The sequence below is a fragment of the Mandrillus leucophaeus genome, unplaced genomic scaffold (genome assembly GCF_000951045.1).
Source record: "Mandrillus leucophaeus isolate KB7577 unplaced genomic scaffold, Mleu.le_1.0 Scaffold1681, whole genome shotgun sequence".
Taxonomy (NCBI): Eukaryota; Metazoa; Chordata; class Mammalia; order Primates; family Cercopithecidae; genus Mandrillus; species Mandrillus leucophaeus.
This window is the reverse complement of record NW_012101678.1, coordinates 69592-92739: the sequence shown is the minus strand read 5'-3', so window position 1 is coordinate 92739 and position 23148 is coordinate 69592. Positions and strand designations below refer to the sequence as shown.

The 23148-nt window shown below is 38.4% G+C and overlaps 1 protein-coding gene and 1 pseudogene across 4 annotated transcripts in view; both read right to left on the bottom strand.

The window, feature by feature from the left end:
• LOC105537070 (poly [ADP-ribose] polymerase 8-like) overlaps positions 1–23148 on the bottom strand; it is a 103292-nt gene that overhangs the window by 79764 nt on the left and 380 nt on the right. The window contains exons 1-3 of one of the 3 annotated variants that reach the window (XM_011976545.1): positions 22895–23148; positions 22706–22807; positions 21730–21784 (exon numbers count right to left, since the gene is read on the bottom strand). In XM_011976545.1, coding sequence (XP_011831935.1) covers positions 21730–21784; positions 22706–22807; positions 22895–23003 — 266 coding nt within the window. In that variant the 5' untranslated portion in view covers positions 23004–23148. Of the gene's footprint in view, positions 1–21729; positions 21966–22705; positions 22808–22894 lie in introns of those variants that run through there. The other 2 variants (XM_011976546.1, XR_001005666.1) reach the window with 2 other exon arrangements.
• LOC105537071 lies at positions 18333–22972 on the bottom strand (annotated as a pseudogene). The gene has a single exon (XR_001005667.1). The product of XR_001005667.1 is annotated as an uncharacterized LOC105537071 (transcript).

Sequence of the window (23148 nt, the reverse complement as noted above, 5' to 3'; positions counted from 1 at the left end):
TCATGAAGTGTTCAGAAACCAACATTTTCTAGGTCATAGGAAAATACAGCATGGGTGATAATGCTCGCCAAATATTCCTTTCGCTCCTCTTCACTGCAACCCTTACAGTCACGTATACACGACTAATGTGAGTCCATGAAATGTGAGAAGAAGTGATGTGTGTCACTTTTGGGCTGAGGTAGTAAAAGACCCAAATAGAATTCCCCATTTTCCCTCCTTCCCAGAAATGGAGATTTAAGAGGGAGTGTTTCCAGATAATGTACATACAAGATGGTGGTTCTTCAATCTGACTGCCCAAGTGATTAAATAGAGCAGAGACCTCAACCAGCTGAAGATGGATACAGAGAATAAGAAAAAGAAATAAACCTCAGTAGAATTAAGTGGCTCTAATTTCACAGCTATTTGTTTTTTGCAGCATAGCCTAGGCTACAGTTAGTAAATGTAGAAAACTTCCATGTTGGCTAAGAAAATCAAAGCTGTGACAGCTAACAAGAGTGGATGGGGTGGAAAAAAGGACAGAGAACACAGCTTACAGTTTCAAAGAGCCCATTCCTAGAAAATCACACCTCGAATAACAGGTGGATTAAGGATCTCTTTCCCAGAAAGCCAGAAGGTCAAAATAACAGCTTAAGAGCCCCCAGGAACAATGCAGCATGCCCTAAATAACTTATAAAAAAAAAAAATCATTCATATTTAAACATCTTCTCAAATGCCAGCCCATTTTCTGGCACAAACAAGGAAGCAGTTCTCAGTGATACTATCTGTCCAAGATCAAGTGCACTCAAACCACTATTTTCTTGACTGAGTAGCTTGGGCTACCGCTCAACCAATAACACATCATAATGTTCTTAATATTCTAAACTGACAAGGCTATATAATAAAAGGTACAAAATGTATATAACCACTCATCATAGGTAAGTGGCTGGTTTTCTCTCAGTAAAGAATTTAAATACTTTAATACTTCAAGATTCAAGCTAGACTTACTTTCTAGGTATTATATTAATGTTAATTGAGAACTTTGATAATTACTTCCTATATAAAGATGAGAATTATCTGACGTCGAATTTCTATCATATTAGTATATACTTTAAGCCACATATGTGGGTTTGAAACCTACATCAATAACACCATATAAGTTCTAAATGAATTGTAGAATATTGTCCAAAAAATTATTTACAAATCATTATCCCCACCATAAGCATTGGAAGGAGGTTATTCATTATGCCATATTCTGGTATATTTCCCAGTGAATCTCTATCTCTTGTGAAGTTTCTTCTTATGCAATGCCTGTTCGCCAGGGATCTATGAGGTTCATGATAGAAATACTAATAGCAGTTACTGAAGTCTGAGCAGACTTGTGTGTTGCAGATGCTGTGTGTCAGAGTGAAGTATTCTTACACAGTAAAGTACATTTACTTACTTAAGTCCAACTGTTCACTAGTTTTCCAAGGTCAAGGAAAAAAAAATGAGTTATGAAATGGAAATGGAAAAACTCTATCTGGTCGGCTTTGTGGTTACTGCACCAATATCTATTTCTTAGAAATTTTCCTGCTAGCCAGGTACAGTGGCTCACACCTGTAATCCAGAGCTTTGGAAAGCCAAGGCAGGAGGATCCCTTGAGTCTAGGACTTCCAGACAAGCCTGGGCAACACAGCAAAACATCATCTCTACATAAATTAAAACACAGCCAGTGTGGTGGCTGTAGTTCCAGCTACTTGGGAGGTTGAGGCAGGATGATCATTTGAGCCCAGGAGGTGGAGGCTACAATGAGGCAAGATTGTACTTGATATGGTTTGGCTGTGTCCCTAACCAAATCTCATCTTGAATTTCCATGTGTTGTGAGAGGGACCCCGTGCGAGGTAATTGAATCATGGGGGCGGTTCTTTCCCATGCTGCTCTCATGACAGTGAGTAACTCTCAAGAGATCTGATAGTTATTATAAGGGAGAGTTTTCCTGCACAAGCCTCTTTGCCTGCTGTCATCTATGTAAGATGTGACTTGCTCGTCCTTGCCTTCCGCCATGATTGTGAGGCTTTCCTAGCCATGTTAAACTGTAAATTCAATTAAACCTCTTTCTTTTGCAAATTGCCCAGTCTGTGGTAGTCTTTATCAGCAGTGTGAAAACAGACTAATATAGTAAATTGGTACCAGTAGAGTGAGGGGCTGCTGAAAAGATACCCAAAAATGTGGAAGCGACTTTGGAACTGGGTGACAGACGCTGGAACGGTTTGGAGGGTTCAGAAGAAGACAGAAAAATGTGGGAAAGTTTAGAACTTCCTAGAGACTTGTTGAATGACTTTGACCAAAAATCTGATAGCAATTATGGACAATGAAGTCCAGGCTAAGGTGGTCTGAGAGGGAGATGAGAAACTTGTTGGGGACTAGAGCGAAGGTGACTCTTGTTATGGTTCAGCAAAGAGACTGGTAGCATTTTGCCCCTGCCCTAAAGATCTGTGGAACTTTAAACTTGAGAGAGATGATTTAGGATATCTAGTGGAAGAAATTTCTAAGCAGCAAAGCATTCAAGATGTGACTTGGGTACTGTTAAAGGCATTCCGTTTTATAAGGGAAGCCAAGCATAAAAGTTCAGAAAATTTGCTGCCTGACAATGTGATAGAAAAGAAAAATCCATTTTCTGAGGAGAAATTCAAGCTGGCTACAGAAATTTGCATAAGTAACTAGGAGCCGAATGTTAATTCTCAAGACAATGGGGAAAATGTCTCCAGGGCATGTCAAAGGTCTTCACAGCAGCCCCTCCCATCACAGGCCCAGAGGCCTAGGAGAAAATGGTTTCATGGTCCAGGCCCAGGGTCTCCATGCTGTATGCAGCCTAGGGACTCCATGTCCTGCGTCCCGGCCACTCTAGATCTGACTAAAAGGACCCAAGGTATAGCTCGGGCTGTTGCTTCAGAGGGTGGAAGCTCCAAGCCTTGGCAGCTTCCATCTAGTGTTTAGCCTGCAGCTGCGTAGAAGTCAAAAATTGAGGTTTGGAAACCTCTGCCTAGATTTTAGAGGATATATGGAAATGCCTACATGCCCAGGCAAAAGTATGCTTTAGGGGACAGGGCCCTCATGGAGAACCTCTGCTAGGGCACTGCAGAAGGGAAATGTGGGGTCAGAGCCCCCACACAGACTCCTTACTAGGGCACCACCTAGCGGAGTTGTGAGAAGTGGGCCACTGTCCTCCAGACCCCAGAATAATACATCTGCTAACAGCTTGCACCATATACCTGGAAAAGCTGCAGACACTCAACACAAGCCTGTGAAAGCAGCCAGGAGAGGGGCTATACCTTGCAAAGTCACAGGGGTGGAGCTGCCCAAGACCATGGGAACCCATCTCTTGCATTAGTGTAACCTGGATGTGAGACATGGAGTCAAAGGAGATCATTTTGGAGCTTTAATATTTAACTGTCCTGCTGAATTTTGGGCTTGCAGGAGGCCTGTAGCGCCTTTGTTTTGGCCAATGTCTCCCATTTGGAATGACTGTATTTATTCAATGCCTGTACCCGCAATGCATCTAGGAAGTAACTAACTTGCTTTTGATTTTACAGGCTCACAGATGGAAGGGACTTTTCATGTCTTGGATGAGACTTTGGACTCTGGACTTTTGAGTTAATGCTGAAATGAGTTAAGACTTTGGGGGACTGTTGGGAAGGCATGATTGGCTTTGAAATGTGAAGACATGAGATTTGAGAGGGGCCCAGGGCAGAATGATTTGGCTGTGTCCCTAACCAAATCTCATCTTGAATTTCCATGTGTTGTGGGAGGGATCCAGTGGGAGGTAATTGAATCATGGGGCAGGTCTTTTCCCATGCTGTTCTTGTGACAGTAAGGCTCAAGAGGGGAGTTTTCCTGCACAAGCTCTCTTTGCTTGCTGCCATCCATGTAAGACGTGACTTTCTCCTCCTTGCCTTCTGCCATGATTGTGAGGCTTCCCCAGCTACATGGAACTGTAAGTCCAATTAAACCTCTTTCTTTTGTAAATTTCCCAGTCGTACGTACGTCTTTATCAGCAGCGTGAAAACAGTACTCCAGCTTGGACTACAGAGAGAGACCCTGTGTCTATAAAAATAAAATAAAAAATGTTCCTGCTATTCAATACTATATCATATCTTCCTCAGGATAGTTAATTTGGGAATTGCTAAGTTTATCCCTGACTCTAGGGATGGTACATGGAATTTACACCTAAAATAATCAGCTTCTGAAAGCTCCCCTCTCTGGAAATGGAAAAGGAAGAACCGCAGGAGTTGTATGCAGCTGCCTTGCAATCCCATGGGAAACAATGCTAGCTCACAGGAAGTCAAAAGCTGACTGTTGAAAAGAAACCAAGCTCTTGAAGACATTGTTAGATCCCGAAACAATCAACCCAGAAACCCATTTACCACTGAATCTAGAGTTAAATAAGCAAGAAAATCCCCTTTTATTTAATAAAGTCTGAATTGGGTATTCTGTCATTAGTAAATGAAGGCATCCTGACATGTGCAAATGTCAAGACACACAAGCTCTTGTGCAGTTTTCCATGCATGGGGACAGTGCCCTGGCATTCCAGAAATCCTGGCTTACTTATCACCACTCTCTAATCAACTACAAATAACATTTTAAACTAAATGCAAAGAGAATGATGAGGAATATCATAAAATCTACATTTCTTAAAAAAAAAAAAAGGAGATTACAGTGAAGTAGTCTCAAGCAACTGTTTTCTAAGTGGGAAGGCTGAAGCAAGAGACCTTAAATCACTTGACCTTCTCCACAAAACAGAACTGAAGCAGAACCAGAAGTCCCCTGATGGCCCTTCAAGCACACCACCCACAAAGACACTGTAATCCCTCATACCCCACATGCTACTTCAGGGAAAGGGACAAGAGGCATCTTGTGACACTTCCTAAGCCCCTGGCTTCACAGTAGCCATCCTGATAATTACTTTTTGAAGTCCACAGTTAAGTGAGTTATGGAAATCATTCCAGATACTGGTTCACCAGTAACATCAGTTTAGCCCTAAATATTGTCATAAGTTCTATGACAGGCTCATGTGATTTAAGCTGGTGCTCTGTCAAGACTAGACTTAGGCATTTTATCCTTTCTATGACCTTATGTATGTTGAAGAGAACATATGAATATACTTTATATATATGAATATATATAAAACCTTCATTATCACATTATTCTCAATCCAGCATTTTTTCAGCCCCTAATTTGCATGTTAATTCAGCATTCTTACATCTTTACAGATTTTCATCTAAGACTACATTTCTATTGTTTTATATAATCAGCTCCCCTAAGATCAACATGTCTACATTTTTTGGCAAAGACAAAGGCTACTGATTTCAGGACCATTATTTTCCTTTTCCAAAAGCACAAACCCAAACTGAGAAATAAATCAAGAGAAATTCACCTCTTTTTTATGCTAATTTAGGAGTAGAGTCTATATTTCTTTTCAAACCCAAAGAGAATCAGACATACAATATGAATGTATCTACTTTCGCTTGCTCAGACTGAGATGAAAGATTAATATTTTCAGGCTGGTAGTCAAAACTATTCATTCAAATATTATTTAATAAAATCCAAGAACCAGCTAAAAAATCACTTAAGCTAAGAAACCTTCACTACCAGCCTCATGGGAAATTGTGTACAGTTTTCTACTAGAATAGCCTATAAATGCTTACTGAAAATGTCTAAGTTCATATCTTAGTAACTAACATTTTAATTCAATCTGCAGAATAATATATGCTTCTTTAGTGCTAAGATATGAATATTAGAGGCTTTCTTTCTCAAAAGTTCTATGTAGTTATATTTTCACAAATAACTATATAATGTTAAAATTCTTCTGTATGTGACATAAAACATATTTTAATGGAGAACGTAATGTGTAGGGAGTTTATTAGAATTTGTGTTTATTCTTAGTTTAAAAAACTGCACTGATTACAATATAGAAAAAAACAAAATTATGTTGTATATCTCTTACAGTAGAAGAAAACAGTAGTTCTAAATTTAGAAAGGAAAAATGAATATACACAGTGAAAACATGTGTCAGTGATGTTAATCAAAGATCAACTATTGCTGAGACCGGCAATATTAAATCCCTGCACAATTGCTCATATTATAATGGAGATTTTAAAAAGAAAATATGATCACATAACATAATGAGGGCAGAAGTCACTCTCATCCTTCATCTTTGTATTCCCAATTCAGGAAGCTGGTATAGTGTCTTCATTATAATTACCATTCAACAAACATTTGTAAAATGAAAGAATAAGGAATGAATGATGAGAAAAATGATAAACATCTACCTCTGTCTCCTGGGAGTTAATTGCACTACTTTCTTTGAAATTTAATTAATCCTCACTGTCCTTGTAAAATAGCCAAAGGGAAAATATATTTACATTGCTCTGAATATTGACGGAATCTACAAAAAGGGTTAAACAACTTCCTCAAAGTAAATAAAATGTTCACAATCCAGCTAGGATAAAAGGATTTAAATCATTTCCTAGGTAGAGGGCTTTCAATTAGAGCCCTTGCTGCATTAACCATGGGAACTCATCTCACTCTCTTCATGATGGAGCCCTAAGTGTTGCTGCTAATCTGTACTCTATCATTCCAATGCTTTTAAGGTTCCTTTTCAGCCCTTCCTCCTCCTAATCCACAAATACGGAGACCAAGGCATTTTTTGGGTGAGTCCTAATTTCAAGCATTCTGTCCTGCCCTCCCCAAATGTACTCACACTTATTAGACCATATGTTCCTATATTAGCTCTGAAAGGGGAAAAAAACCATTAATCACACTTGTATATAAGAGATCACAGAAAAACAATTTACTAACCTGTGAAAATACCATTCATTCTCTGTTCACCTCTGGCCCACAGCTAAGCAATCAGTAGGATATAAATGTACCCTATCTTCACTATTCAGTATTCATAAGGATACTACTTATGAATTGGAAATCTCACACAACATTTACATGACCTAATTTTGAAAATTTAAAATAGTGTAAGGCCTCTAGGCTTAATTTTACAAGGCAAAGATTAAAGGGACACAGGCAAGCATATATTCTCTTTCTATGCTATTGGACACTGGTAATTTTTTTTTTAACTTAAAATATTTGACACTTAAAATGCCAAACTTCTACATTTCTGCAGTAAAAAGGTAGTTATCATATTGAAGATCATTTCTTTCTCTCCAGGAAGTAGAGTTAATATTAGCACATGAACTGAAAATGTTTCAGTGATTATAAAAAAGTCAAAATGAATTCATTAAAATTTAGCTTGGCAGAATGTTAGTTTCACGTTCTTGGTAGAAGTCCTTTTTAGTTGTATTCAAATGAAGTGAACAACTTACAAGCAAAGGAAATGGCATCAAATATTTGACACCCTTCCTCCCAAGATGTAGTGATTTATTATATTCCAATGAAGTGAACAATTTACAAGCAAAGGAAATGGCATCAAATATTTGACACCCTTCCTCCCAAGGTGTAGTGATTTACACTTTTTGCTCAGATCTAGGTTTCTCCGCTCAGGAAAAGGGGAGAATGTACCCATATTTGGGAAAACAAGTTTCTAACAGCACAGTTTTGATCAAACAGCAAAACTCTATCCATCTATATATTGCCATCTGCCAATATGACAAATGGTCCCATGTGCAATATTCACACTGCATTGTAGCCAAACCTGTAAGTCAAAGGATATGAAATAATAGTAACCATACATTAAGCACAGAAGAAAACGAAACAAACAAAAAGGTTTTAAACCATCCAAAAGTATGTCTTATTTTGGATGTTCTATATGTTCTTACATTTCCTCAGGTCATTTGTGTCATTATGAACACAATTCTAACAAGCTTGATTATTTTATTTCCATTCACATATTACAAGCAATAAGCTGAAAAAGTAGAATGGGGTGTAGGGAGACAGAAAAACAAAGTAGAGATTAGGGCTTGAAGTGTCCCTGACCAGTTGACAACAACCACATGGAATAATAATAATAAAAAAGGAATGTTACCATCCCTCATGCTAATCCTTTTCATTTTAAATAAACAGGATCTAAAAATAATAATAATGCTTAGAAGTCCTAACCACATCAAGAATGCTTCAGATCAGTGACCCAAGGAACCTTCGAGAACGGATGAAATAGACCGAAAGCTGAATTCACCTAATTTTAGGCCAAAAAAAACCCAAAAAACAAAACAATACCAAAAAAATCTTCAGATACTGGGAGAACAAATCTCAATTGCTCAATTGTATCTCATTAAAACAATTTTTCAAAATAAAACAAGAGATATTTAAGATTCATTAAGTTCTTGTCATTTAAAATTTTAAGACAAATATTTTCTAACGGAATTACATATATTTGTATGATTCTTCTAGTTATATCCATGGTAATAAATAATCTTTTTAGTTGGAAATAAAACCCACTTGTGCTCTATTATTAGAGAAAATATCTACATAAATTAGTTTTTAAGATAACTAAAGTCTATCTTTTGAATTCATAAGCATAAAATTTTAACCACTTGCAAAATTTCTAACACACTTAAGGTACTCAGATGCCTTGTCAAGTAGGGTAACAAAAATCATTTTCACCTGTTTGTTTTAATAACAGAGAATCAATTTTATGAAAATCTGGCATGCCCTCAGGTCCTAACAAAGTATACAAAGCTGAATGGATCTATGCCAAATACACCAGATTTTACTTTCTTACTTTAGTCTGATTTTATACTTCTGTCCCCTTTCTTACCACATGACTTCCAGTATCACTTACAGACTAACCCTTAAAAAGGGGAAGGCTAAGTTACTAACATTTGGAAGGCTTATGAAAGTGAAGCATACTTATGAGCCAGTAATGTTTTTATTTATGGAATGTATGTGAGCCATACACTTCAGCAAGCTTTGGGGAATGAGAGTTGGGGGAAATCAACTCTTTTATTTGCTAATTGGTATTTCCTTTAAAAGATAGATTTCCTCCAGATTTGAACTGTGTTAATAGTTACTCTAGAAAAATTGGAGATTTATGTGCCTATATTTTATGTTGTAAATAGACACACACCCAGAGACACTGAGAGAGACAGACAGTAAACAGAGGAGCACTAACCACAAACAGTTTACAAATGACCTTTGTGCTCATTCACCCGTCTGTTCCCCACCTTGCCTTTTATAGCAACTATAGCAACAGCCATGAGAGTCATTGTGGGGAAAAAAAAAAAAAGAAAACTAAAAAAATCCTGGAAGCTTCTAAAGAATGTGAGTAAAGGGGAGGAAGCTGTGAAAAAAAACGAATCAAGGGCACCGGTGGATCCAGAGTGCTGAAGGAGGCAGACTGGCCAGCCAAGCAATGAGGGTCTGGTACCCCAATATCCTCTCCCACAGAATGGGAACAGCTTTCCCTTTATGATACTGTTTAAACTTAATTGAAATTATCAAACAGACACTTTCCTCAAACATATAAATCGTGAGGCAGTTCATTCAGGCTGTCAGTATGTATAAAGTTGCTCCAGCCACCTTTTTCTAATGGCTTCTCTATATCTTTTACATAGAGACAATGAGAGATTTGCTTGGGACAATTTGACCGTAATTTAGAAGTAGGAAATGGGAAGTATTTGTATCTTCTTTGCCTAACTCATATTAGTTACTCAAGTAAGCATTTCTTCCATTATTGCATTTTCTTGATTACAAGTTTTATGTTTTCTCTAAAACATTTATCAGAAGAAACTTCCTAAGCACTATGTAGAAGCCATGATATTTATCTGCCACTGTCAGCAAAAACATGAACTTAGTCCTCAACAGAATATTTCACTTCATTCTAGTGTCACCTCACCTCTGCGTCACCTGCACTGGAGTCACCACTTGCCTGTTGGGTAAAACTAGGATGCACCACTGAAATAAAAAGAGGTCAGACAATACAAGAAAAGCCAGTAGAAATTGCCAAACGTATCAGAATACACACAGGCTTTCTAAGGATATGGGAGAGTAGCCCAAGTGAGAGAGACCTGCCAAGAGAAAGGCACTTGAGCCCACCCTGAAACAGGATTTTTGACTTCACAGAGAAATTATTTAATTTTCAGTAACACAATTCAATTAAAGAAAGGGAAATACAAGGCTAAGCAAATAAGAAATGAAGACAAAAACCCAACCTTTCAAATCTAAAGAAAATAATCTGTTTTAAAGAACATGTGAAGATCAGGAACCCAGAACAGGAGAAAGGAAAGGCAATTAATGCTGGCATCTGATAATAACCAAAATACGGAGTCTGGAGAATCGCTGGACTCTAAAAATTATAAAGGTTTAGATTTAAACTTTGTACACTGAGGAAAAGAAAACTGCATGCATTTATATTGATCAACGTATACTACTGCTGCTTTTTAACTTTTGTGTATATGTAGGGTAGATTTTTTTTAAGTGAAAGCAAGTTTATTTAGAAAGTAAAGGAATAAAAAGGTGGCTACTCCATAGGCAGAAAACTAGTGTAGTTTTTTATTAGAAATTGTTGTTCAATAATAGTACATGTTACAAATAAATATTATTTTAAACTGAAAAAATTGTAGACTTTCAAATCAGTTAGGGTGGTCACCCAACAAAAGGGCATTTTTTTCCCCCTTAGTCTCCTTGTTCATGTTACAACAAGAATTGGGCTAATGCTATGAATAATAATAACAAACACTGCCTTCTGTCAGGCCCTGTGCTGAACACTGTCTGAATATGTGTAGGAAAGGGTTAACTCAGCAGGCCTTGTTTGCTCAGACTCTGTACATTCCCAAGAAAGGTCTGCCTTTAGGATTGGTCCTTGGCCAGCTCCTGGAGACTGAGCTCTCAGCTCTTAGAAAATTCTACCTGGTAAGAGTAGTTTTGCATGTTTCAGGTCTTGGGCCACAAAATACCAGTTTAATCAGATAGTTTATCTTAACAAATGTGATTTATGGCAAACATAGATCTCTAATCTCCCTTTCTCTCTCATATATCTATATAGCTATATTTATCTATCCCTATATATATACCTATCTATATCAAATACGAAGATATGTCTATAGCAATTGTATATACACAGAGAGATAGTATGAAAAGAGACATGGATATTATTCTTCATTTTAGAATGTTATCTTGGCATGTTTAAAAGGAAAAGCTTAAGATGTGTTGCAACTGCAGTACGTGTGTGTTATATGTATGTGTGAGAGACACACACAAACACATTTCAAACATGTTTTATGTTTAAGCTCAATATTCAAACACAGAAATATAACATCCATTCTTAATACATTTTATGTAAGTATTGCAGCAGCATTATTAAATATTGTATTTCTATGGTGGTTGAAAATTAGTAGGCAGAGAATTTTTGTAATGGTTCTTAATAATTTTTGTAATAGTAAATAATTTTTGTTAGTATAGTTTTATAATCTATATATGAATAAAGTTGATATTTCTATTCATATAAAAATGGGATTTACTCTCATGTACTTATCTACATGCTAAAACCATAAGTTATCAATTTTAGTTCTGTGCCAAGGCACTTTTACTGAATAAAAATAATTAGCTAATTTTATATTTTCCTGATTCAAATTTACATGCCTGTGTAATGCACAGGGGTTTTTTTGTTTGTTTTTTTTTTTTTAATTTCTGTAAATCAGAATCTTCAGATGTTGAAAAAGTCTTTCCCTTAAGATTTAAAAAGTACCTTTGAAATGCAGCATATCCCAAAATGCAACCCAGAGGCTGGCAATGTCAACATTTTTCTGTTTTAAAAAACCTCTTATGAAAACTATTGCCATACTAAATTTTTTTACTTGCTGACGACTTACAGCTGGAAAGGATTCTGTACATGTAAGACATCAAATATTGAGGATACTGGAAATTTTAAATTAATGGCACAGAAAGTCAACAAAGGAAGTTCATATGAAATCAAACTAGTAATATGATTACAAAAAAAAAAGTTAAAAATTTTTCTTGGCCCCAGTCTCATCATTTCTGAGCCAAACACAATTCTCATTGAAATCACCTAACTGAAACTGAAATTACCATTCTAGGCTGGTTTTCCCGTAAAGATGGACTGCTCCAAAAAGGAGAATCAAGAAAGAATTTGGCTCACAGTGAATTATTAAAACTTTGTCTTAGTTAACTAAAAATAAAATCTGACTGTTAACTACAGAAATCATTTCAAATTCTGTGATGATAATAAAGTAATGACTGCTTTTCAGCCTGGAGGAACTAACTTTTTTTGTGTGTGTGTGTGTGCTGCATATCTAGCTGTGGCGCATTTTAATGAGAAATGATGACTGCATCAGCTTATATCCATGGAGCAGATTTTAGCATTCAGCTTGGGTCTCCCAGTCAACATCTATGAGTCTCTTCTTAAGGAGATCAATGACACAGATACATTAGACTAACAAATGTGATGCCAACAATCAAGAATTCACTCAGTTAAGATTTTCACTCAGTTAAGATTTTGCACACTGATTTCCACATGAGAAACCTAGAATTTACTAGATTCTTGTACTTGCAAGGCTTCACTCATTTCCCTGAATCACAAAAGCTACAGAGTATTTAGATAGAAATACACATACTCTTAACATGAACCATTTTAAATATATGTATTACTGTGTCCACAGGAGTACACTTTAAAGCAGGGACTTCACTCTTCAATCTCTCCAATCATGCGTTACCCAAAGTAGCATGTGGTTCCCTAAAGCTTAACAATTGACATTGCCTTAAAAAAGGGGTTTGCTTCCCGACTAATGCAGAAAAATTCTGAGAAACGATTTTAAATCTTTCACTAAACTTCTCATTTGGTCACATGGAGGAAAATGATTTCACCAAATAGATACTCTCATTGCTTTTTTAATGTAATTTATCAAAGAAATCAAATATTTAGATAAATTCCAGATTTTCTCCACCATGAGCTTCTCCAAAAGTACACTCCATCATAGACTGCTCACTAAGAAGCTCTACTGCAGTCAGTGACCGAATTTAGGAGGACATAATGACTACTTCTGCTACACAGAATCATTATCCATCTCTAACACTTCCCTATGAGACGGAAGACGGACTTCTAATCAGATACCAGAGAAGGCTCTGCCAACTTCAGGGCTTTGATGAATAAGAAAGGTTGAGAGCCCTTATCATAAATGGATTCAGTATAACTGAGTGAGAGAGTGAGAGAACCAGAGAAATAAATCCTCATGCAGAAAAGTTAGGGGCATCAAATGCGGTTAACCAAAGCTTTCTTTGTCATAAAGCAACTTCTATAAAAATTGATGAAAATAAATTCTTCATGGCTCAATATGAATCAGTGATTTCCATTTCTATTACACTGTTGTTTACCCAAAAACTATTTTTAATGAGTAAGACTCAAGAGTTTGCCAAAGTGTTTTCCACAAAACAACTGTTTTGAGATATTTCAGATTTGTAATCAAGTAAGTCTGAAAAACCCAAAATACTTCATTCACCTCTTGGATATGCATAAAGAACACTAACACATAATGTTCTAAAAAGCCAATCATTAAAACTGTTTTATATTGTTTAAGCATTTCCTAGACATATTTGGCTACAAATCTAACATCTACTTTAACAGTTTGGGAAATGCCAACACATAATGTAGGAATACTACTCTGTCATTTAAGAAACTAGAAAATATTTACTATATTCTAGGCAGTTGGCTAGCAGTTGGAGTTCTAGTCTCTAAACAAAATATGGACTTATTTCTGCGACTTTTTTGTTTTAATGTGATATCACTCTTTTAAGCAGCTCTGTGCTTAACAATTTTTTTTCCCTGGTTTGTTTTCCACTTTTGTCTGTATTTTATTCCTTCACAGATGTGAAAGGCTAACAAATATAAACTAGTTATATTAATCAGCCTCTGCCTCAGTTCTACACTTCAAATACAGTATATATTCTATCAACAATCCTTGAATAATAACAACTTGTACTTGTTTTTTAAACAATAAAACAGGCTGGGCACCATAGCTGGCTCATGCCTGTAATCCCAACACTTTGGGAGGCCAAGGCGGGCAGATCACCTGCGGTCACCTGAGTTCGAGACCAACCTGGCCAATATGTTGAATTCCCGCCTCTACTAAAAATACAAAAAAATTAGCCAGCTGTGGTGGTGCATGCCTGTAATCCCAGTTACTGGAGAGGCTGAGACGGCAGAATCGCTTGAACCCGGGGGGCGGAGGTTGCAGTGAGCCAAGATCGCACCACTGCACTCCAGCCTGGGTAACAAGAGCAAATACTCCATCTCAAAAATAAAATAAACAATAAAACAATGATAAAAACACAAATAACTACAGCACTTCAGAGTTAGTTGACAAATCCACCTTTTCAATCTATATTTCAAAATGTTCAGAAAGACACCATCCTAGGGGAAGTCAACCTCTCTGCTAATTTTTGTACACAGAAATTTGACCTGACTGCACAAAGGTTTCAATAGATGTCTCCCTCTAGAATTAATATTGAATAATTTATCATCTTCCATTTAATACCAAGAGGGTATCAGCCGCAAACGGAAATATCACTCATATGCAAATAAATAACATTCAAGGCTTTTATCATTGTGGTTATTAATCTGTAATGGATGGACATAAATCTATTTACATTCTCATGCTATCCTCAAATTTTACTATCCTCTCCTTTCATTCTTACTTTGTTCTACTCATATTGTCACTCTATCCTCCTATGCATAAAATGTTATGTATTCTAATCAACAGAGATGCCATTCGTAGGCAAGGAAAAAATACAATGAACTGCTCTTTGTGATAAGAACCATGATCTTGATATCCAAACCAATCATATTATGTGACACAGATGTTATCAATCAATAAACTTTACATAGCTTTATACTAAATTAATACAAACTGCTGTTGAGTGGACGGTGGATGGTCACTAAGCAAACAGAAGCATGTAGGTATTAGGAAGCATGAGAAACATGTATCAGTGGACAGGGAAGGCAGCCCTCAAAGGCCAAGAATGTAAGTTTTAGGTCTATATGGAAAAAGCTGTGGTCATATTTGAAGGCTTCTGAACAGAGGAATGATTAATTTCATGCTTAAAGAGTTCAGATGTAAATAAACTGGATGGATAAGAAACTCAAAATCAAGAATTTTAAGACACTGGGTTAAGGTGATTGATCTAAGTCAAAGCCAACAGGGCATGGGCTAAATGTTGACATGAGGTGGGATGAAGAGGCATTTCAAAGTAGAGGTTGGTGGAGCTTCAGGAACGAGAAGAGGAAGACTTGACTTGAAATCTGAAACTGTAATCCCCATACCTGGCTCAAAAGATGTGATACTGACTAGGAAAAGGCTGGAGAGAGAAGCTTCTTTTAAAGAGATAATAAGGGATTGTTTTGATGTGCTGGGTTGAGGTGAAAATGACAAATATTCAGGTGGAAGTGTCCAGCATTCAAGTAGGATAACTTGGAACAGAAAGCCCAAATTATGTCACAGTGAAATGAGGATAATAAGTCTTATTAATAAAAACACACCTAACTAGTCTTTCCTGGGAAACATGAAAGATGGAATTTCAGAAATTTAGAGAATGAAAAAGGAAAGATTACAAGGCAATAAGTTGATAAAAATAGACTAAAATAAACTAATCAGTGGCAGCTATCTTAAAGCAAGCTATATCTTCTACAGCACAATCTACCCAAATGCAAATCTGGGCAGAGAATTACAAAATATTTTTAGGATTGATAAAATTTCAGCTATATGTCTGCTTAAAAATGCTACAGAGAAAAATTATGGGAAATTTAGATGGATTGGCCAAATATTTGCATAAGGATTCCACAGCCAACGTACATACTTTTCCAACTATTATGGTTAGCACTGGGCTTAGGCACTACCTTTGCCAACCAGTAGATTTTCAGTATTGCCCCTGGCAGACATCCCATTAGGAATCTCTCCCCATTCCCAAACATTCCCAACTATTCTAGTCATGCCAATTCAACCAATGTCCCTTAAGCCTTGCATAAACATTGACTTACACTGAAATGCATCCTATGACTCTTACTAACTATGACTTACTTAAATCACCCAAGCCTCTGTTTTTCCTGCTATAAAATGTGAAGTAGCTGACAAAATGCCTATTTGTATTTTTTGGAAACACAGGATAAGGCAAGGCCAGCAAAGAAAACAGCAGAGACAATGCTTAATAAATATCACTAGTAGGATCACCTTAATCCATGAAGAAAATAGAGTTTAAATTTTTTAATACAAAAAAACTCAATAAAGGTATACTTATGTGAAATTGGTGGTTATTTTTGGTCAGTGGTTTTAAAACTCAACAATGAAACTGTTTTCAAAAAAAGTTGTTATATGTAACAGAAAAAAGCAGCTGCAATTTTAAAAAAGATATGAAGACCCAGATTCTCGCTCATTCATTCAGCTCGCTTCACACTCCTTCCCCACAGCTACCCCAGTTCCTGAGGCAGGTTCCTAGGGCGCCAAGAAACACACTTTTAAAAAATCAATATTCTGAATATATAATAAGTGATGTAAAAGTATGGTGAGAAAGTCCCCACTGCCAAGAGAAACATCTTAATTAAAAAAAAAAAAAATCATTCTTTTCATTGTGACATCTTGAAGAACACGGAATGGCTTCAAAATAACTGTATATGCCAAGATTTCTGGAGTGGGCACGTTTGATCTTCTTTCAAAATGAAAATTGACAAACCTTTTTAAGGGGATAGTATTGCTTCTATATCCTCCCCCTCCTCACCCCTGCACACACATACACTTCTCCTTTCTGGGGAACTCCAAAGAAAACAAAGGCCCTTTAGCAATCAAGTAGATTGTCTCTCTTGATGGCATCCCGTGAGTTATGGAATTACATACTGGGGGCCACGTGGATTAGGGCCCCTAGAAAGTTTCCTTGATCACCAGAGTGCTGTCGATTTTTTCAACTGAATTAATTACTCTTGGAGTCCAAACTCTCCAGTGTGCCACAGTACTCATCATTCCCTAGTATCTGAAATACTGCATTATCTGTCCCCTCAAAGTATTTGAACACGTGACCCAGAGAAGAGAACTTATAACTTTACTAGGCAACTTCTGTCACGCTGGATTCGTATGAAATTCCATCACAAAGGCAGGGCGCGGTGGCTCAAGCCTGTAATCCCAGCACTTTTAGAGGCCGAGACGGGCGGATCACGAGGTCAGGAGATCGAGACCCTCCTGGCTAACACGGTGAAACCCCGTCTCTACTAAAAAATACAAAAAATTAGCCGGGCGCGGTGGTGGGCGCCTGTAGTCCCAGCTACTCGGGAGGTTGAGGCAGGAGAATGGCGTAAACCCGGGAGGCGGAGCTTGCAGTGAGCTGAGATCCGGCCACAGCACTCCAGCCTGGGCGACAGAGCAAGACTCCGTCTCAAAAAAAAAAATAAAAGAAATTCCATCACAAGTCACATCATCAGACTGGGGACCCTGAAGTGTTTGAGTATCCACATCTGGTCATTTAGGCTAGGAAATTCCTTCTTGTCTGCCAGATCTATTAGCATTCATTTTGTAAGTCATTCAACACCTACTTACTGAGAAGGAATACTGGACTAGACAGCGTGCTAGGGGCTGGGGAAACTGCAATGCATAGGAGAGAATTCCCATCATCAAGAGGCTCACAGTCAAACAGACATAAATACGCAATTACAATATACTGTAACAACATGGTTTTCGAAACACCTAGCAGAATCATACAGACGAAGATGCCAGGAAAGGCTTCTCAGAGAATCTGGCTTAGCAACTGTCTCAGCAAAGGGAGCTGAGCAGGGATGGGCCAAAGGAGAGGATAGAAAGTAGGTTGTGGGTGAGTTTTCCAGGCAGAATGTGCAAAGGCCCATGAGAAAGAGGAAGGAGCCTGTGCTTTGAGGAATATTCGATTACTATTATCAGTGTCACACTTGCTATTTATCTAGACAGAAGCTCCTGAAACAAAAAGGATACACTTCAAAAGATGCCAATATATCCATGACCACACAAAAGAGTGTCTAGTCATATAATAAAGGGTGTGTACATATGCAGGCAACTCACAACATCCTGCCAAATTTAATATTAAATTTCTAATTTCATTATAATTTCTAATAAAACATTAGACTTACTATTATAGAGAGTCATACTCCTTGATTGGGAAACTCTCAATAAACACTCTTTAGTCTCACATATTTTCTAAAGGAAAGAAATTAATGTTATATTGTTGGGTGAAAAAAAAGTGGTCTCAAAAGAGTATAATACAATTTGGGGATGCATACATATTTTATATGCATATAGAATTATAAAAATCCAAAAGAATAAATTTTAATATGTTAACAGAAGTCATGTATTTTTTACTTTCTTCTTTTTGGCATATCTTTTTTTCTAACTTTTTTTTTCCCCCAAAAAAATAATTCTTATTTGTGTACTTTTAAAACCTCACAGTAATATTTTCACAATACATTCCTGGCTGAAAGTTCATACTCGGAATGCCAGAGTAGTCCATGGCCAGGCCCACTGGGCTCCCCTTGCTCTCTCCTTGGCTTTGGTAACCACTGGCCCCAGGGACTCAGCCTGCTTTCCTATCCATCCCTCAGTAGCTATCACCATGCAGGTTACCCCTTCTGTTTCTTCTACCACTAACTCCATGTCTGACTGCAAGTGAAAGGAACAGAAGCCCAAACCTTTGGGTTTTAAGGAGTTTATTGCTAATCAGTAAAACAGAAAGAGACAGGAGATAAGCATGACAAAGTATAGAGTAGAAATGACTTTTGCCTAAACTTCCAAATTGTGTACAATTGAAGCCTCTGCTTTATAGTTCTTAGCACACCTCTCAAATAAGAAGGCACTACTGGGAAGGCTCTGAACCTGTGGCAGAACCACTGATAGCTGTGGAGCTATTCCAAGGAGTCTGGGAATCAGGGGGATTATCAAGATCACTGTTAGAATAAATTAATCTTACCATATATATAGCACAAGTTTTCAAGCATATGTAAATGCTACTAATAACTAAATAATTGCACCTTGTTTTTCTTTAAACTGTAACTCTCAAGTATGCTTCTACATAATTTTCTGATGGTAAAGTGTCTGCATGCTCAAAAAGCTTGAGAACATTAACGGAGAAGAAGGAGGTCTTGGGAGTGTGACAGAACAGGTTTACATGGAAGCTTCATTTAATTGGCAGAAGTGACTATGGGTCTTCAACTCTCTGAGCTTCAGTTTGCACATCCAAAAGCTAGGATACAATTCCATGAACCTTTCTACCTCAAGTCCACAAGGCAAAATAGCAAGATATTAACTGCCACTCTGATGACCACCAAATAAAAGGACAATTTATTAGGCCACTTGCCAGTATGGACACAATCGCCTCTTGGCATTTCTTATTATCCACAGAAAAATTAAAAGTATACATGTAGAACAAAATGATTGTATTTTTTTTTTGAATAGTAACATGTAAGATCAATATTTCTCTTTAAAAATACCGCGTAACTCGTTCTCAGAAAGTGTCAAAAAGAAAATGGTACAGTACATTTTATCTACAACTTGAATTTAAAAATATCCTTGAAATATGTTCTTAATGGTTAGATGAAATGGTAATTAAATACAAATAGAGATAATCATATAGTCTCTCTCCATAAGGCTCCCAATTCCTTCAGTGAAGTCTAGTTCACCTAAAGTGACACTATTAATTCAATATTATAAGTTGATAAGCACATTAAATCAAAATACAGCAAGATAATTTTAAGAGTCTGACTGAAATGTCAGGATGAGAAATAGATTAATAAATATTGGTTTCTAATGTTGGTAATGAAAACAAATATGTTATTTTCAGAAAATAAATGGTCTTCCCCATTATATACAAATTATAAAGGGGATTATCTGCAGTTACTACACTGTAACAACTTTTTACATATTGTATTATAGAACAAGCTTTTGAGATGACAAAGCAACACATCAGCAGTTTAATCAATTGCCTTTCTTTTTTAACAGGCTGGTCTACATTAGATTAGATATAAAAGACCCAGGTATACTTGCGCTCAATCTTAGCCAAATGGCTAAGAAACATCCAGGTACATTTAAATCAGTGACAAAAGGAAACACTATCCCTTAATAAAATTACATAAAATAGGAAACATCTCTTACTTTAAGAGCAACCGTGGTACTTGTTCCTATGGTGAAAACTGATGTTATCTTGATTAGTTAATTATTCATCCCAACACCTGGCCTTGCTCCCTTTTCCACCTCTAGCTATGTTAACACTAGAGTTCAATAATTTGCTGATAAAGAATCTTAACTGCAGTATCTAACAGATCTTAGTGATTAAGCATATGACTTACCCTTTGATTGCACAGATAAGTCAACTGAGGCCAAAAGAACTAAGGTATCTTATTAAAAATCAGAGCGCTAGTTAGTTGAAAAGCCCACCTGTCCTTCCTGCCCACATGCCTCACCAGAAAAACAGCAATGGTGAAAAGTCAACTCTGATTTTAATGGGCCACTTTGTGTATTTTAACTGTTAAAATAATGGAAGAGGATATTAGTCATATACGAAGATCCTTTAGATATGATGTGTAGGACCAGTATTAATTTAATCAACCAGGTCTCCTCTCATTGAATTATTAATTCATAATTACAAACATGACATTACAGTAAATTAAGAAATACTGTAATTTCATTCTCTCCCAAAAAGTATACACTGAAGTTTGGTGATTCACTGTTATATTTTCAACTAGTAAATCAATGTGCCAATTCTGGGGCTTAGGCATATTGTATATACTCGAATGATATTCATTTTAATTAAATTTGTTTTGAGATGTAGAATGTAATACAGATCCTACGTGTTTTTAAAAGTGCACATCAATTTCAAGCTTTTAAAAATGTATGTACACAAGAAAGCTTCTTTTGCAATTTATATATTTATAAATGTTTCCATTAGCTAAGATATATTTTGGAACGTGATCAAACAATATTGAATTTGACGTCAAGTCTTAACAGCAGGGCTGGTCTCAGGAATTCCCTTCTAAGCTATATCTGATACTTCTCATATGTAGCTACTGCTCTTGTAAACTACTGTGTCCCTAAAGGGCTAAAAGGAAGAAAATCCTAACCTAACAAGTTAAGGCAGCAAGGCATAGTATTTGAATGGCTACCTTTCATTTTAACTCTACTTCCTAAATTCAAAATTGGATTTGGGTTTGTTTCAAGTTCTTCACAATTAACTAACGAAATGTGCATCTCTCATTCTTCCCCCAAAAGAAAGAAGTCATCCACTCCAGCTACATATAAGTCTCCAGTTTCTTTCTTACAACTAAACGTGAAAACCGAAATACCACTCATTGAAAAAAAAATGTATAGAGAATTGGCAAGCTGCATGTTTATGGGAACCTTCAGAAAACATGGAAACACGCAGCCCCAACTCACCAGGAAAATCAACACTTGTGATCAAACTATTTTGTGACATTTTATGTCTTTTATACATTTCACTTCATATCCAGTATTCCAGTTTTGCACCGGCTTGCCTGTATCAACCCCAAATCGCCTAAGAGTAATCTAGTACTGTAGCAGAACAGTTTCAACGCTCATTGCCTGTGGCGTGGTCTTCCAAACAGCTGAATCAAACATTGATTCCCCTCCCCACTCTATTTAAAACCGAGGGACATCAGGCTTCGGTTGTGGGTAAAGAAAAGCCACAATAATCAAACAAACAAGCAACCAAAATACCCGAACACGGAACACGCTAAGAACAAAGGAAACACAAGCATGTGAACAGGAAATGAAGCAACTCTATACACATAAATACCTTCTGGAGCCGCCAACGTAGGTAAAAGTAAAGGTGGAGTCTGAGTATCTGAAATCTGAAACAGAAAGTCCTGTTAAAAGCTACCCATGGAGTGGATTTGTTTTAACCCCGACCATGACTTGGGCCCCCCATTTGGTGGAGTCAGGGGAGGCCTGGCCGGGCGGGAGGCGAGGGCTGGAGGGTGGCGAGGTACCCGCTCTGCGCCGCGTCCCAGGGGATGTGGCGGGTCCCCGACTGGGTGCAGCTGGAGGCCGCCCCCCGCAACAAGTGCCGGGTGCCATGGCAACGGCGGGAATTTCGCGGTCAGGGAGGCCGGAAGCAGCACCCGCCGGGCTCGCGGCAGCGAAAGCAAAATCCGATCTCTCTCCCGGGCGGGCAAAATGGACGAAAGGCGACCCCCAGGAAGGGGCGCTGGGTGCCTTGGGAATCCGAGGAATCCCTTCTCTTTGCCAGTCGGAGGGGACTAGAGGGCGCCGAAGGGGCCGAAGATCGGCCGAGCGCTGCCCCCGGGGGTCCTCGGCGCCGGGCGCAGCTGACGGACGAACGCAGCGCAGCGCAGCGCAGCGGGCTCCATTCCCGGCCGCCGCCGCTCAGCCCATTGCGCAAACCTGGCTGATCCAACCAACCCCGCTCTGCCGCTGCTGCTGGAACCCAGGAGGCGTGCTTGGAGGCTTCGGGCACTACGCGGGAGTGGAAATACCACGTACTGTCCTTTCGCCTAGACCCCCACTCGGGCCACGCGGGTTCTGCCTTCAAAGCTGGTGGCTGCCCCAGACTTGGGGGTGGGGGGAGGGGAAGGGGAGAGGCTGGCGCCCCCTCCCCCTTTTAGCTCCCGCGGTCGTTGCAGCAGCTGTTGCCAAATGAACCCCAGAATGGGGACGTGCAACCCTCCACCCCACCCCCAGCCACACACGTCGCGGTCAGAAAACTGGGAAGGGGGCGCTGGGTCCAAGGTTCTGGAAAAGCAAGAACTCACCTGCAAACAGGCAGTCCTTCTCAGCTCTGGACTTCTGGATCACGACGTCGATATCCTTCTGAATTCGCTCTTGCCTTGAACACATCCCCATTAAATAAATCCCTGGAAAAGAAGCAGCCGCTATTTCCACCCCACCCCACCCCCCTCGCACGCTTCCAGCTTTCGTAAATATTCAGTTAAAAATGAAACCTCTGGCCGAGGCAGGGGCTGAAGGCGAAGTGGTTTCGGAAGTGATCCTGGGTGAGAGAAGAGGAGGAGGTGGAGGAGGAGGAGGAGGAGGGGGAGGTCGGCTTTGCATTCCCAGATGTGACCGCCCAGCTGCTGCTCGCCGCTGCTGGATTCCAATTTCCTCCCCTTCTGACAATGGATGGTGATGACACTGAGTCTCACTTTCTCCCTCCCCCGCCCGGACCAACGGCCGTGGGGGGCCGAGGGTGCAGGAG